Source organism: Lutjanus erythropterus, chromosome 7, assembly GCF_056507025.1.
Source record: "Lutjanus erythropterus isolate fLutEry1 chromosome 7, fLutEry1.hap2, whole genome shotgun sequence".
Lineage (NCBI taxonomy): Eukaryota > Metazoa > Chordata > Actinopteri > Lutjaniformes > Lutjanidae > Lutjanus > Lutjanus erythropterus.
The window spans coordinates 3,379,511-3,396,102 of record NC_139323.1 but is presented as its reverse complement, the minus strand read 5'-3'; the positions used below and the strand labels follow the sequence as shown (position 1 = coordinate 3,396,102).

The following is a 16,592-nucleotide window of genomic DNA, read 5'->3' as shown; positions in this document are numbered from 1 at the left end:
CTACTTACCTACACCTACACCTACTTACCTACACCTACACCTACTTACCTACACCTACCACACCTTCACCTACTTAGTTTTTCTGTGAGAGCACCTGCACAAAGTCACTATTCTCAAAATCTAAACAAATCAGACTTTATTTTACTTTTCCCACACTTCTGCATCTTTGATGCATGATGCTGTTGTTACATGAAGGTGTGTGTATGTGTTTGTGTGTGTGTGTGTGTGCGTGGGTGTGTGTATGTAAATGTGCTGCTGCAAAATGCAATGTTTTTATTACTTGACCAATCACAGGACTCTAAACTTAGATGAACTTGGGTTGAACTTGTTTTCAAAGCAAAAGTTAAACTCAAGCTCAGGTTACATTTCACATATGGGTTTACAGTGAGCTATTTTTGTCCATATGGATTTTAGTGTCTGTACTTTGGATACACACACAAACTAATTTGTTAAACATACATATACACTAGATGCTGACATCACTGGCAACAGATAGAGACCACTTAAGTTGAATTTATTATTTCAGCTGTTCTGCAGGAGCTCGCAGAATCAATTCAACTCAAGGGTTGAAACAGGGCTGTAATGGAAACCAGTGGCAAATATGGGAAAATGGTGTCATCTAGTAGTAAATATTTTTTTTGCATTTTTAATCCTCTTTCACACAGGTCAGAAAATTTTTTTGAAAGAAATCACTTTTTAAGATTTTTTTTAAGGGGATCAAAGAATTGTGGTTTTAATGGAAGTCAATGAGCACAAAAATGTGTTGAGGGAGCTGAAAGGGAGTAAATTTCTGACGCAATGTTTTTTAGACCTATTATAAAAGCTGATGGTGAATTTCAAAAATTGACCAAAAAAGACACAGCCTTGTGAAATTTTATGCCATTTGCATGAACACAGCCAAAACAGTCGTAAAAACAAAACTCAAAAACACAAAAATGTGTATGAGGGTGCACAGAGTGTTAAGTTTCTTCTTCCTGTCTCTCTTGTCTAAGAGCTAATTAGTTCCTACCTGTAATTGTTTAAAGGGGACAGATATGAGTGTGGTGCCATGTGTGCAACAGTTTTGTTCACCCTGCTGTGAAGCCCAAAGAGTGAAGTTGCATGTACTGTGCTGTCAGGCTGTTTTAGTGAAAATTAACTACACAAAGAAAATTGTAGCAGCTTATTATGAAGAAAAGAGGGTTATAGACTGGTGGCAGTGGTGTTTTTTCATCGTCTTCTGATTAATTAGTCGAGACATTCAACTGGTTTATGCCCACTGGGACTTATTGGCCAGCGGCTAGCTGCGGTCTACAGGTGCACCCCGTGAGGTTGTTCCAGTTTTACATGGACTTGGAGTTTTACGAACAGCTGTCACTGCAGTCATTAGAAGATGATGTTGAGGACAGTGAGTCTCTGACTGATAATGACGACACGACCACAAAAAGTGGATAAGCATCAGCAAACTTCTTGAGCTCTGCGTCCTGTTGGTTCGGTGACGTGGTACCTGATACTAGTATCGGTATCGGTATGCACAATGAAGAAACAGTGTGTGCAAATCTTACAGGACTTTTGCAAAAATCAAGGTTCCACCAAGACACAACCTTGAAACCTTGAGTTCATGAGTTCAGCCAGTCATGTGTTGGTGTGTTGGTGCAAGCTAATGTTCAGAACGTTTTTAACAAATTATGCTTTTAAAAAATTATGGGAATAAAATCAGCCTTTTTAAAAAGTGTCCCCTAGGTCACCAGTGTAAATGACAACTATGGTAGTGAACACTTCTGTGATTCTACTGGGTCTTTCACTCTCAGTGTATTTCCTTTGTTTTACTACAATATCCTCTCCTGGCAGTAGAACCAAATCTATTTTTAATGTTATGTTTGCACATCTTAAAGAACTTAGGCTAGGGAAATATTATGGTCTTCCAGTGGCAGACTTTGGCTGTCTGAGGGGCAGGGGTGAAAAAAATAAGCTGTAGTGGGGCAGTGTCGGAGGTCATGATGCATTCATGGTAAAACAGATCCAATGACTGGTTTAGATTAAATTGGTTTATTAAATGGTTTCCATGGAAGGGCGCTTGTAGGGCACCCTATTCTTTATTCTTTATTTGGATCTACACTAGTGGTTGCAAGTCTTCCTGGGGTTCTTATCATGTGTAATCCACTAGAAGGTACCCTAGAAGACACTTTTTCACGCTTTGCCCAACTTATTCTCACTTATTCTCTAAGGGCACCCTAGAGGACTACTGGAAAGGCACCCAATGAGTCAATTTATTATGTTTTGCAAACTGAAAGGGCCACATAGCAGGCATTCTTATGTCTTATATTTTGTCTTTGTTTTACATTTTGTCCCATGGAAAGGCACCCAAGAGGGCATTTTTTCATGTTTTGTCCACCAGAACTGCACCCCAGAGGATGTTTTTTTCACATTTTCTCTACCTGTAGGAGCAACTAAGAAGGCACTTTTGTGGCATTTTTTTCCCACAGGGTCACAAGGGGTATGCTAGTGTGGTCCTTGTAAAATATTAAAAAGTTAATGCTGATTTTATCACCATTTAACCCACACCGCCATCTTTCCTTAACCTTAACTGTTTTAGTTGCCCAAGTCTGACAACATGTGGGATGCAGGATGTGAACCTCATCTCCAACATCTAAATCCTGTACTCTGTCCAGCAACATACTCTGAACTCCTTCCTGCAACCTCTGTGCAGAATAAAGATAAAAAGAAGATGTTGTCAGCGGACATACAGTAATCAAGGCAGAGTTTAGCATGACATGAACATAACTTTTAATAGAGGGTGACCTGTGGGAAACAACACACTGTAATGATAATAAATGTGTAGAGTCTGTCCATTGATAAACCATCATGTGGTTGTATCAGCATGAATCATGTGCATGATTCACACTTTTATCTTGTTTTATTACCACAAATCAGACTTTTTCACTTCCTGCTACTCAGAGTTCTTGTTTTTGAATCCTTGTGTACAATAGAGGAGAATAATGAACACACACACATAACATTCCTGGGAATACAGCAGTGTTTATGTTCTTATAGGAAGCAGCTCCCAAAACAAATGTCAGCTCGATAGTCATTGTATTGAAAACAATGTGTGTGTGTGTCCACACGTGTCTGTCCTGTACAGTGTGTGTGTATGGTGTGTGCTGTGTGTGCCTGCTGTATCCATGTCCATGTGTTTCTATGTTTGTGTTCTGGAGGTCTTTGTGTGTGTGTGTGTTCCTGGGTGTGTGAGTTGTGTGTGTGTTTACATATAATTCTGTCACTGTGTGCTGCTCATTCAGATGCTATGAGGGCAGTAGAACAGTGGAAAGAACAGCGCAGGGAGGTGGAAGGAACATGTGCTTCCTTCAGTATTTTTGTGAACAATGAGCTCATGTACACACACACACACACACACACACACACACACACACACACTCCCGCATACACAGACATACACAAAACATACATAAATATAAACCATATTGGGCTGGTAAATTATATTGGTAATAATCAATAATCAATCAATAATCTGCACTCAGTGCAGAAGTCTTAAAATAAACTGGAACTGGACTGCTGTACAACAATATATAGATTTTATTTACAATGTATAAAATAAACTTGTCTTGTTCAAAAGGATTGTGGCAAAATGAGACCTACATTAAAACTTGAATTGAAAAGTCAGAAAGAAAATGTGGGGCTTAGGACGGCAACGAACAGTTATTTTCATCATTCATTAATCTGTTGTTTTCTCGATTAATTGATTAGTTGTTTGGTTGATGATTACAAATTTTGATCAGTGTTTCCCAAGTTCCAAGATGATGTCCTCAAATGTCTTGTTATGTCCACAACTCAAAAATATTCAGTTTACTGTCAGAGAGGAGGAAAGAAACCAGAAAATATTCACATTTAAGAGGCTGAAAATTGAGAATTTTGACTTTTTGATTGTCAAAATAGTTGGTGATTGAGTTAATAATCAATTAATATTTGATAACTTGATTAATTGTTGCAGCTCTAGTGAGACCAGATTGCTATCAGGGGAGCTAATGTAGAGTTATCAATTAAAAAGTTGAAACTGTTACAAAATATGTATGTAAATTATGAATAACCACCAAAACACACTAATCAACTCAAACCAAATCAAAGTGTTCTGTCACCCTGAGGTGTCCCTACTGGGACAAACAACACTCTATGCTAATAAAGCTATTTGATTTTGATTTACTAAATTATAAATGTAGCGACGCCTGCACCGCAATCACACGTGACACGCCTCACTCTCTGTAGTACAAATCAAACGCACCCTTCCAATCTGGCGGTCTATGTAAACTGCTAAAACCTCCCATCTCTCCCTCTGCCTGTCAGCGCCGTTGCTGCTTTGCATCAGCATCACTGCCTGCCCATTCAGCCCCTCCACCACCCCAACACCCACCTGCAGGCTCCGACAGAGAGTCCAAGATAAAGAGAGAGCAAAGAGGAGCATATACAGCCATAACACCTCAGATTTGCCTGTTCTCAGCAAACTAAGGTGACTTAAACCACATGCAAAAACACATGCAAGATGGCCACTCTACCACTCAGAAAAACATGCAAGAAAAACAGAAAGTGCCATGTATAAATCAATAATTAGTCAACGGCACACTGAATGTAATAAGTCTGAAAAAACAGTGGTTGGCTCCTTTAATTGTACCTTTGCTCAGACTAAAAGAAACAAAACCACATTAATATAAAATGGAAATCTTTACAAAAATGAAAAACATATGCAGTATCTATCTATTTAGACAACCATGTTAATATTGAATTAAAGGGACTAAAAACAATATTTAAAATGTTTACATTATGGTTCAGCATACCTTGACTTTGGCTGACATGCCAAAGCAATCACTCCAAGTTTTAGTCCCTCACCAGACATGCAGAATCTAACAAATGACAAATTTTTAACCATTATTTATCAAATCTTTAATACTCTGAGCTAAGATAAATATTCCATGGTTCTACAGATTCATTTTTAAGAAAGAGATTTTACCAAATCAAACACCAAACAAAGGCTGGTCTCAGGTGTGTCTCAGTGCAGGAAGAAAGGCACAGCTGAGCTTCTCAAACCCTTTTATAGACTCTGCCCCTTTTCCTGACACACTTCCTGTTACCTTCCCTTTTACATGTACAATCCTGCTTTCGCACATGTTAACACAGATGCTGAATTTAGAAATTTGGGAGAGAGGGCAAAAGGTAAGACGAGAGCAGAGCAGAGGAGAGCAGAGGTCTGAAATGTGGAGCCTTGTATGTGAAAGGGCCAAATCAGCTTAGCTCAACTTCCACTCCTGTTTCTTGTACTTTCAGTGGGTGTTTCAGCTCTTACTGTCTCATGTATTTGCTTCTCTTGTTGGTCTTGCTGGACATATCACTGTTTCTGGCCATGCACAAAATGTCTGAAGATATAATTTCTCATCCACTAAAGGGTTTTACCTGCATACGTATATGTAGACAGCTGAGTCCAGCTTTGCAGATCCTGCATGTTAGTCACTTTGAGTAGGGGGCTCAAGAATCTGAGATTGTACTAATTTATGGGAACACATTAACTGCATACTGAATCTTTACTTAATGAATAAATCTAGTGAGATGTTTTTTGTATGTTTAACCCTGTAAAGCCTGACACATGACACAATTGCCAAAAAGTGTTTATTAGATGTTTTGTCAAAAAAATCTATATCATTTGTATATGATATTTTGTTTGTATCAAATTTGATGCACCAGGCATTTATGAAAATTTACTGATCATAATCATTTTATTTTAGAAACAGTAGCAAGTATTGGTCATTGCTTTTAGAAATTTTCGCACATTTCAATTGGTTTGCTTCATTTTTTTCCAAACAGGAACCTTTTTATTTTATATTTAAATTATATATATTTATATTAACACAGCTCGGTCAATTTAAACTGAACTTATCAATATAACTTACAGTTATGATAAGCTACAAATTATTTTAGTGAAAATCAGTTAAAAAGTCAATTGCAGATTGCACCATGAAATTCAATAGAATAATGATTGAGGGATTCACAAATACATCATCTTATGCCAGCTGTATCATATTATACACACATTTTCAACATGATTTTACTATAAAATAAGGTACAAAATATTAAGTAAGTATATTTTGTTTCACGGAAATATCCATAACAATATTTTTTTTCAGTATTATATATATTTTGTAGAAGTGTCAGAAGCTTCTGTATCAAATGTGATTCAGATGGGGTCATAAAATAAATCACATGAAAAGACCAGAACCAAAATAATTTTTTTTTTTTTTTAATAACAAGTGTTTGTTGTGTGTTTATCCGAAGCCTGATATATCTTCTTCTTCCTCTGGGCCACAGAGCTCCATTGTTGTCCAAAAACTATTAAAAAGACATCAGTGAGTCACACTGTTGCACCGAGGGACATTTTCCTTCACACACATTGTAGATTATTTAGACTCAATCTCACATAAACCATCCTGCTGCTCCAAATACTCACTGGACCAACAAATGTGGATTAATCTGCAGCTGAAAATAGTTCCCACCATGTTTCCTCCTGTTTGAGTAATGTGTCTGAAACTGACACTCCAGATGGTTTGTTACACAGAACCATCTGAGAAGTCGTCCTTAGAAACTGTTTGGAAAAGGACAGGCACTTAAAAAAAAAAACACACACACACACATTGCAGGCAATTAGATGAACCATCTATCTGTCATGTCTAACATGGGCTAACTCCAACCAATAATTCCTCTTTCAATGAAGAAATACTCTCAGTTCTGATATAACTGATGCTATCACAGTATCTATGCTAACCTGTTCAGGAGCTGCCATTGTTTGTTCAAGGCGAGTCACTTCTATGGACGCTTCTCACTCTTGTCACACCTAAAACCACACCTGTAGCTGCCAGCAGTCTCTTCTAGGACAATAATTGGATGCACCACTTTTGTTGCAGACACAAATGAATAACTTTACGCCTGGCAAGATGGATTCTTGTGTGATCTCTTGAATCCAGCTGCAGTATCCAGCTGTTAAAGAGATAACTGAGTCTTTATCTTATATATTGCAGTAATGACCTGTGTTTACAGATTCATGTCTTTGGCTGAGTGATATATACCCAGTATGGAAGTCAAAAGTACTGAAAGATGAACAAACACATTCTTGGTTTTGTTTTGGCCATGGGATTTGTTGATATTAAAGGGCTGAATGGACAGCTGTGGACACAATGGACACAAAGTAGTTGTGTTTATACTACTCTCTGGAATTCACTTGGAGGATGTGGTACATATATGTGCATATCGGTATTCCATAGCATGTTGTAGCGTAGTGGCTTGTCGACAAGCTTCAGACAAGTCAGTGTGGTCACAACAAATTAGAGGTCCACATAGAACCTGTGAGTACACCCTCTGATTATGACATTAAACGTCACACGGACCCTCGTGGACTCACGAATGCAGGAAGGATAATTTTGGCATGAGAGTGGCTGTGCCCACAAAGGTCAGCGCAACGGGTCGAAGTTGAACAAATTTGAATTTCCAGGCACCAGTGCTCTGCTCAGGACACTGCAGACATTGAGTTTTTGCAACACACCACAGACATGATAATGAATGTTTTTCCGTGATAATGTTAATCATCAGCAGGGATCACTCAGGATTGAGTGTTATAAAGGTTCCCTATTTCGGGGGCTGAAGAGGCTGATCTTAGAACCACAAACTTGAGTGCAGTGTGGGCATAGATGCATGCTACTTCTGGTGTTTGGCGGTGGATTGGCTTTCTCAGTGGTCACTTTGTGCTCTCTTTGTTGCTGCTTTTCTCTGTCACCAGTCTTTTCCGTTACAGTCTGCTGGTTAGGTGGTTTAAGTGAAGCTTAGCTTCTTCACGATACCATGTTGAGGTCCAAGATACCTAGTGATCTACTTTCTTACTTACTTAATTACTGCTTTAAATGGATCTCTTGTGTGATGATTTCTTTGTTGATGCTCGTATTTTGTCCCATTGAAAATTGATGCTTCTGCAAAGCCTCTGTTCCTCCATGTTGTTTTGTTCTGACCAATGGCCTCCCAATTCATACAACCATAGTTAACTCTTGTTTTAAAATTTTTTACTGGCTATTACACATGGCTTGGGCCAAGTCACTGTTTTGCAAGTCACAAGTAAGTAAGTGAGTAAGACTGAAAAGTCAAAAATTAAGTCCCAAACTTTGAGTTTTGAGTCCTAAACAAGTCCTAATCCACTCTTCACCAAATATAAATGCATTTTAGTGACAGTGCCTTGACCTACCGTTCTTTGTACAACTTTAAATGTTGTTGCATCTCCATCTCTAATTTTTGACCCTCACGTTTTGCATACAGCAATTTGGTTTTTGTCAACCACCACATAGATGAATGAGCTTTGGTATCATTTCTGAAGCTTAGTTAGTTCCTCATGGTTCTCTCCTACAACTTGACTGGATGCTGATTCAAACAGTGTGGATCTGAATTAAGTGCAGAGAATGAACAGAGTTAATGTCAGTTTATTCAGGAAATGTAGGGAAATGAATTGATTTGGGGATTCTCCATCCATCCATCTTCAGCTGCTTATCTGTAGTCGGGTCACAGAGGTAGCCGTCATGGCTGGGGACCCCAGACCTCCCTTTCCCCGGCCGCATTAACCAGCTCTGACTGGGAGATCCTGAGGCGCTCCCAGCTCAGGCAGGGGGAAGTTATTTTCAAGCCAAAAGGCTCAAGACCAAGTGAAGACTTTCTCAACTCTAGTCTAAAGTTATCAACTTAATGACTCGAGTCTGGCTTCAGTCCAAGCCATGTGACTCGAGTCCACACCACTGTCTCGGAGCTATTTGAACTTCTAGCTTAATGTTAGTGTAGAGATTCCAAAAATTGGATTTATTGTTGAGTTCCTCTTCAAGAAAACCCAGTGGAGACGCACTCAAGTCCATCATCTGGTCTATAAAGGTTCCTCCCACAGGCTGTTCACATTTGGCAGTCCAACATGGACCTCATAAACACACAACACACAGATACTGCAAAAATCAAACACACAACTGGACCCATGCATACATACTCACACAGACACAAACATACACACTGCAGCTCAAATCCATTCTGTTTTTCTCTCTCTCTCCTTCCCTGTCCCTCCATCTCTGTCTTCTCTCTCTCTTTCACACACACACACACACTCTCTGTGCCCTCCCTCTCTGGCTCCTGATAGGCTGTTTGCTGCTCAGAGCAGAGCTCTTTCACTACAGCTGGAGCTGGAAAAACTGACCACAGACGCATGTAACAACTACAACACACACACAGTGCAGGGCTCTGCTCCGGCTGTGTGTATGTGTGTGTGGGAAAGTGAAGAAAAGAGAAAGAAAGTCAGAGATTTTGTTTTTCTGGACGTCTGGAGTTGATGACGAGGATCATGGTAGTGATGAAGAAGAAGCAACTGTTGTTGACAGACTGGATGTTGTGTTGTCCTCACTGGTTTTGGATACAATGAGATTACTGTCATTTAATGGGATTGCTGGTTTTCTGGAAGGATTTACATGTGTTCAAGCCTGGAAGGTGTTAAGATGAAGAGTGCCAAACACGTTATAGGTAATGTTAACACACACAGTGTGCTTTCACACACACACAGTAGTTTGATCTCACTTTGCCACTTCATTTATTTAGTGTCTCTGTCTGTCGCACTCAGTCAAACCAAGTGAAAAGTTGTAGATTTACAGTGTAAATGATCCTGTGCTGTGTAATATAGACACACTGTCTTGTTCTCATGGGCTGTGTTTACACCACAGCAGACTGTTGGGGAGGAACACACACACACACACATCTGTTGCCAGCCACGCTTCTGTCTGTCTGCCTGCCTGGTGTCATCTTTTTTTCCATTTCACCAGTCCTTTCCCTCACAGTCAGCTGGTTAGGTGATTTAGTTTACCAAGTATTTCCTTTTACTTTTAAACGGCTGATGATGGAATTTTAATTTCATGCTATTATGTTGAGTCAAAGATGCCAGTGATCTATTTGTGCAGAAAAATAGTTCTTTCTCTTTTAAATTTAAAGGATTGATTTATTGGGTCTCTTCAAAGCATAATGAAGCAAAATACTAATAGAGTACTTTTTCAGTCATGTAAAGTAAAGTAGCATTTCTGCTTCTCAGTCTCAGGGATCGGTCTCTGGAATGAGGCTAACATCCAGTGCATTTTGGTAGTCATAATGATAATAATAAACTCACTTTGCAGTCACCGAGACAACAGGGTTTCATGCTAGCATTTCAGCAAACACAGCGTTACTGCAAATGATAGGCTCCATGCTAGCAATAGGTTTGAGGAATTTCCCAGGCCTTTATGGCTCTGTAAATGCACAAAGCAGAGACTGGAGGAAAATAACAGAGAGAAGTGTTCCTGGTGAGTTCTGACTGAGACACAGCAGAGTCACTCCACACGCACGGTCAGTGTGTGTATGTCGCTATCTTCCTCACAGATAATGGTACCTTGGCGGCCGTGGGTGAATAAACGCAGGCACGATGTGGACCTGGCAGCTCAGTGGACCACAACGTTAAACCAACACACGCAAGTAGACAAAATACAAGCAAATGAAGAAATCATACTCAGCAGGTAGCCAGTAGGGCTGCACAATTAATCACAATAAAATCGCAATATGGCCAAGTGCAATATCAGGCAGCACCAGAACCAAATCACAGTTTTTTGAAAAAGGAAAAATGTGTGAGAAAACAGCCTTAGCATGAGATATTGTAGACTGTAAACACAATAAAACACAGATAACACTACAGGTACTACAGAAATGCTGCAACTAGCACAGGAGATGATAGCAATGATTTACAAAATAACATTTTCCAGGTGAGACTATATATTGATGAACATGTCTGGACATACCTGCGACATGCTGTTTGCTGCCATGGTTAGTGGCACTGGAAGTTGCTGAACTTGACTAGGTTGAACTATTTTGGCAGATGCTATAAAGTCACTGTCAGCCTTTTGTTAATTATTAGCTTGCCAGTTCAAACATTTATAAATTATAATATTTCAGTATTTGTTTAAAATAATTGGATTATTTAAGGAGATATATTATGCTAATTTTTGGGTTTATATTTTTATTTGGGAGCTCTAATAGAATATGTTTGAAGACTTCAGTGTTCATAAAACACATTTTTTTATACTGGCCATTTTTGCACCTCCCAGGTTTTCAGTGGGCGGGACAATCACCTGTCTAGAGGTTGTGCTGAGCCCTTTGTGACATAATAAGGGGACACAAATCTGACTGGTATCTAGGAACACACATTTTCTGAAAGGGGGAGCAAGCAAAAAAGAGAGAGAATGTGGCAGTTTCTCATATTATGTGGGTCTTTACATACACACGCTTTTCTAGAAAACCCATGAAAAAGTGTATTTTGCCCTAATGTGTGACCTTTAATGTTGTAGTTATGTAACATACTGTAACTGACACAGTTGAATATAAGCCAGAAAACGTCACTGAAATGTTGCCATCATTTTACCAGATTAAATCTCTGATTTTGATCTTTGCTGTAAATCATGCGACGTCTCTGATGAGGTTAATTCCCAAATGTGGAGCTCAGTCTGTCTGTGAATCCCAGCAGCAGCGGCAGTGACAGTGTGTGAACACATGCTGCTTTATCCTTTTATATTTAGAGCAGATGGATGAAGGTGACAACTAAGGTGTGTGTGTGTGTGTGTGTGTGTGTGTGTGTGTGTGTGTGTGTGTGTGTGTGTGTGTGTGTGTGTGTGTGTGTGTGTTGACATGGGGTGAGGTAGTGTTGGCACCATCAGTGTGTTAGCATACATGGAGTTTAGACACCTGACAACTCGGCAGAGAATCAGCAGATTGTGTTAATGTCTGTTGTCGGCAGAGTCCTTGAGCTACTCCTGAACAATACTACCACTACTGATACTACTACTACAGTCTGACAGTCAAAGGTATTCGGTTTCTAAGGATGCTCTCACACCTGTACTTAAGTTCTGTTGGTCCTGACCAAGAGAAAAATGAATATACTGTTACATTTAGTTCTGCTCCACATCATGTTCACATTGGCTTTTACAAACACACTAATAGGAGTACACATGAAATCATACAGACTTACTGATTGGATAGTTTCAGCAACATCAGTGCATCATCAGGACCTATGTGAAGCTGTCCTGGTGTCATGGTTGGTGAAAGCAGGGTATAAGGATTCTTTTGTGGAGCTTTCATAGAACTGGACTTTGCTTCAGGTTCTTGAAGACCATTCACCTCTCATCCAAGAGATTTCTTCAGTTTTAACTGACTAATAGGGAGTTCTGGGTATTTACCCTCTTGTGTGGTCATTAACCCCTTCACGTAAGTCATGGAACCACCCAGCCATCATGTGCAATGTTAGAGTAAAGGTGTGAAGGGGTGTCATTAGGGTCACAAGAGAGTTGTTGAGCCACCTGGCCGTCATATGCATTGTCAAGGCCACCTGAGTAAAGGTGTGAATAGGTGCTGTGAGTCAATGACTCACCCTTCCATCATGTGTCCATATCTTTTGTGACATCAGCATGAATTTCAAAGTAATAAAGACAGCTTGTGTTTGATTGTGAGGTCAATAGTCAGTCTTGACAGTTTTAGGGAAATAGTTCCAGCTAGGTAGTTGTAGTGTCTAACCCCAACCAAATTGCATTAATTAACTTTATTTTAGGCTATTATTGTCAACTTGACCATTGGGTGAAATCAACAATGGATTTTACTAGTTAGAAAATCATGCTGTGTGTCTGGAAAAAAAATAGGTGAAAAATGTTTCCATGTATATGAAACTGTACATGTAAGTTTCATGAAAGTTTGTCAGACTGCAGAGAGACTGTGTTGTAAGTCTGAACTTTATGAGAGAACGTAAAGATCGTGTCAAGGAAAAGAGAGTTTTTCTACTAAACACAAAACATGTTAAAACACAGAGAACTATGTAGTACTGAACTGTGGAGAGAGAACATTAAACTGTTTTGATGATGATGATGATGATATCTGAAACATTGCTCAGTGACATGTTGGAATCATGGTCCCCAACACTATATAAGACCCTCAAACTGAAAACACAAACACGCCGCCTCCCCCTCCCCTCACCTCATGCTCCTTAATGGTCAGTTACAAATGTACCTTCAGTGACTCTCTCAGTCCAGATCAGCCCAGCAGGTCACTTCAGCTCACTGTTCCAAGTTCCAACAACCCGACTCAGAAGAAAAAACAAATACAATCCTGTCACCATCCTCTGGCTCTGGTGGCTCAAACATATCTGGACATGTCCAAAGAAGCTGCGAGATGGAGCGTCCATGTTTCAGGTTAATTTCAGGTTGAAGTGGTGTTTGACATTGAGACAAGGAGTGGACACGCCCCTGGTATTTCAGGGCAGAGAAAACTGCTTATTCTTTCATGACTTTGGGACCTAAGTTTGTATACTTAACATGTGTCCATGGTGTGACAAACTCAGGACACACATTTATTGCTGCTTTTGCATGATTTTTTAAGTATCCTATGCTCAATTTCAGCATGCCTTATCTCACTGAAGCAGTCATTTATCTCTGAGTATTCTCATACTTCAGCTAAGTAGGAACTCCCTTTGTCAAACTGAGGAATGTCCTGGCCTTTCAAGAGGCTTTTCAGGGTTTTCTGCCTTCCTCATGGGACCATAATTGTGGTCAGACTGAACAGGAGTAGCTTCCCAATATAGAAACAAATTACTGTGATTGTAGTTGTCTAAAACGTCTACAGAAACCTTGCTATGTTACTTCCTCGAAACCTAATCTCCCAATCAAGACTCCGACTGCCTCCATTAGCGTGTCCTGCCTCTGTAACACAACCTGACATGTGCGTATATGAGTGCTTCCTGCACTTACCCTCTGCCTCTTCAGTCCTCCGGCAGGTTCTAAAAACAGATTGTTCCAGTCGGGCCCTGAAGTGGTCATACATCAGGTCTGTCTGCGCCACCCCTTTCTACTTTGATGTTCCAACAATACAGAACATCCTCCGTGCTGAGGTGCCGGCTCTGGTTGCATAACCCTGCTGAAACATTCCTGGACAGCTAGACAACAGTTCCTCGATCCTCTGCCATATCCATCTTTTTGTGCGGAGTTTTGTCCATGTTTTTAATTAATTAACTGCAGAATATTATTCCTACATTGCAATTTTTTTTGTCTTGGCTTCATTTTTAGAGTTTTAAACAATGGTGCTGGTTGGAGTTATACACTTTATGTAAAACAATGGAGACTAGACAACTATATTTGCGACTAGGGATGTAACACTGAAGTTTTTCCTTGCCACAGTTGCCTCAGTGCTTGCTCTTGGTGGGAACTATTGGGTTTATAGAGTTCTGTTGGTGTAGTTTGTTCATTTTGGATGGAGATCAAAGGCCCATGGATTGGATCGCAGACTGAGGTATTTCGAAGCGACAGGACTCAGTGGGTTCTCTGGCTGCTCAAACTTAAATCCGTGCAGCCTGTCTTCGCTTCGCTTGCTGGCATCTTTGTGGTCTTTTGGGCATTTGTTTAATGACAGCGTTGCGTACTTCTGACCGATCTCGTCCTGGCGGAGGATGATAAATGGTTCGGGCTTTGTTTGTCGGCTTTCCCCGCTCTTTAATTTTTCTGTCATTAATTTCAGCATGCCTCCTTCCTTTTTTATTTTCCTCCTCCATCCTGTCCATCTCTTTCATCCACTCATCCAAGCGTAGCCCACCCAGGAAATCAAAATTCACAGCAAAATCTGACATTTTGAAACAATTTGTTTGGTGCAGTAATACTGATGTAATGTGGACATGGTGTCTTCAGCTGTTTTGTTGTGTAGTACAGGATAAAATTTGATTTGATCTGAGAGATCATAAAGGTCTAAACTTTACTTTACCTGCTCCTTGCGTGCTTGAAGCATACTGAAGTTGGGGACCGTCTGCTGATTTACATTTATTGGATAAGTACCTTGAATGTTAAATAGTAAAATTCACTTAAGAAATGCCTGAAATCACATAGGAAATGAATACAGGTCATATTAGACCCATGCTGTGTGTTAGAGGGGTAGGGATATAAAAGTTATTTGAATATAATTTTATTTGAAAAATAAGAAAGGAAAAATTAAATAATGATTTCTGTTATAAAAAAAAAAAAATCAAAGGATGAGTTTCTCGAATACTGAATGAAGAAATTAATTTATTGCAAAGAAAGAAAACAGATAATAGAAAATAAAAACTCACCCAAGTCTTTGTAGGCCCATGTTGTTCATCAAAGGGATGACAGTTACAGCTTTTATTTACACTTAGTTTGGACTTTAGCAGGTACATATTCAAATAAAAATCATGCTACATTACATCATTAATATATAATGTATTGTTATGTGTGTATTTTGTATATGTTTTTAAACTAAACAGAGAAGGCTGGGATACTCAACACAAAAGCCAACTGATACAGAAACACAAGGACTAAATAGACAAGCAACTAATCAGAAACACGTGTAACTTATCAGCCAGGTAAAACAAATGGTAATCAAGAAGGGCAGGAAAAGGACAAAGACAGGAAATAAAGTTAAGACACATGAGGGAGGACCAGGACTACAAAATAAAACTGGAAATAACCAACCCCACCCCCCACCCCCCCCCCAAACCATGACAGCTTACAAGATAAATGAAAGTGGAAAACAGACTGACACGGAGGTGGGACCAAGTCATTGTTTTACAAGTCACAAATCAGTCTTAAGTCTTTGCACTCAAGTCTTAAGTTAAGACTGACAAGTCAAGTCAAGTCAAGTCCCAAGTCCTCTCCAACTTTGATTTTTGAGTCCTAATCAAATCACAATACAACAGTGAGTTTTCAACCTCACAGATTTACAGAGCTAGCTACACATTAGCTTGCTAACTGTGTTAATATTAGCCTCAACTTACTGTTCTTTGAGAAACTTCAAATATGGAAAATGTTGCATCTCCATCTAGAAATTCTAATCTCTATCTAATTCTAATCTCTAAATCTAACTCATTTCATGTTTCTTTCCTGCAACTTGATTAGATGCTGTCAGATTGGTTCAAACAAAGTGGTAGATCACTTTCACATAAGCCTGAAAACACTGGTCACCCAAAAATGAAAATTTAGTCATTATCTACTCTCCCTCATGCTGATTGATGGTCAGGTTTATTTTGTTAGTCCACAAAACCCTGCTGGAGTTTCACAGGAAAACAGTGTTGCAGAATCTCCCAAACAATGAAAGTGAATAGTGACCAGTTTTCAAATGTAAAAAAACAAACATAAAATGCCTCCATACTGCTCATCTGGCTTAATCCAAATCTCCTGGAGTCCCAACATGCTGTTTGCACACCGTCACACCACACACACCCAGTTCAGACAGTGTGCATGTGAACGTGGCTCCAAGCTAAAGATCTACAGTGAAGATTCAGGATAAAAACATAAATAACATAATTTTACTCAACTTGGTATGTTGGGCTTTAGGAGACTTGGATTACACCAGACTAGCAGTATGGAGACATTTTATGTTTTTACTGTTTTTTTGTTTCACATTTGCTAACTGGTCACCATTCACTTCCTTTATTTGGGAGATTCTGCGACTCTGTGAAACTCCAGCAGTGTTTTGTGGACTGA

At 39.5% G+C, this 16,592-nt stretch overlaps 1 protein-coding gene across 8 annotated transcripts in view; it reads left to right on the top strand.

Moving 5' to 3' along the window:
* The window catches only part of mcf2l2 (MCF.2 cell line derived transforming sequence-like 2), a 191,871-nt gene that overhangs the window by 38,701 nt on the left and 136,578 nt on the right, over positions 1–16,592 (top strand). Inside the window, exon 1 of one of the 8 annotated variants that reach the window (XM_084722384.1) lies at positions 9,268–9,570. The exons of the other annotated variants lie outside the window; for them this stretch is intronic. Within the exon in view, the coding sequence (XP_084578510.1) occupies positions 9,519–9,570 (52 nt within the window). The 5' untranslated portion in view covers positions 9,268–9,518. Of the gene's footprint in view, positions 1–9,267; positions 9,571–16,592 lie in introns of those variants that run through there. 8 annotated transcript variants of the gene reach the window in all.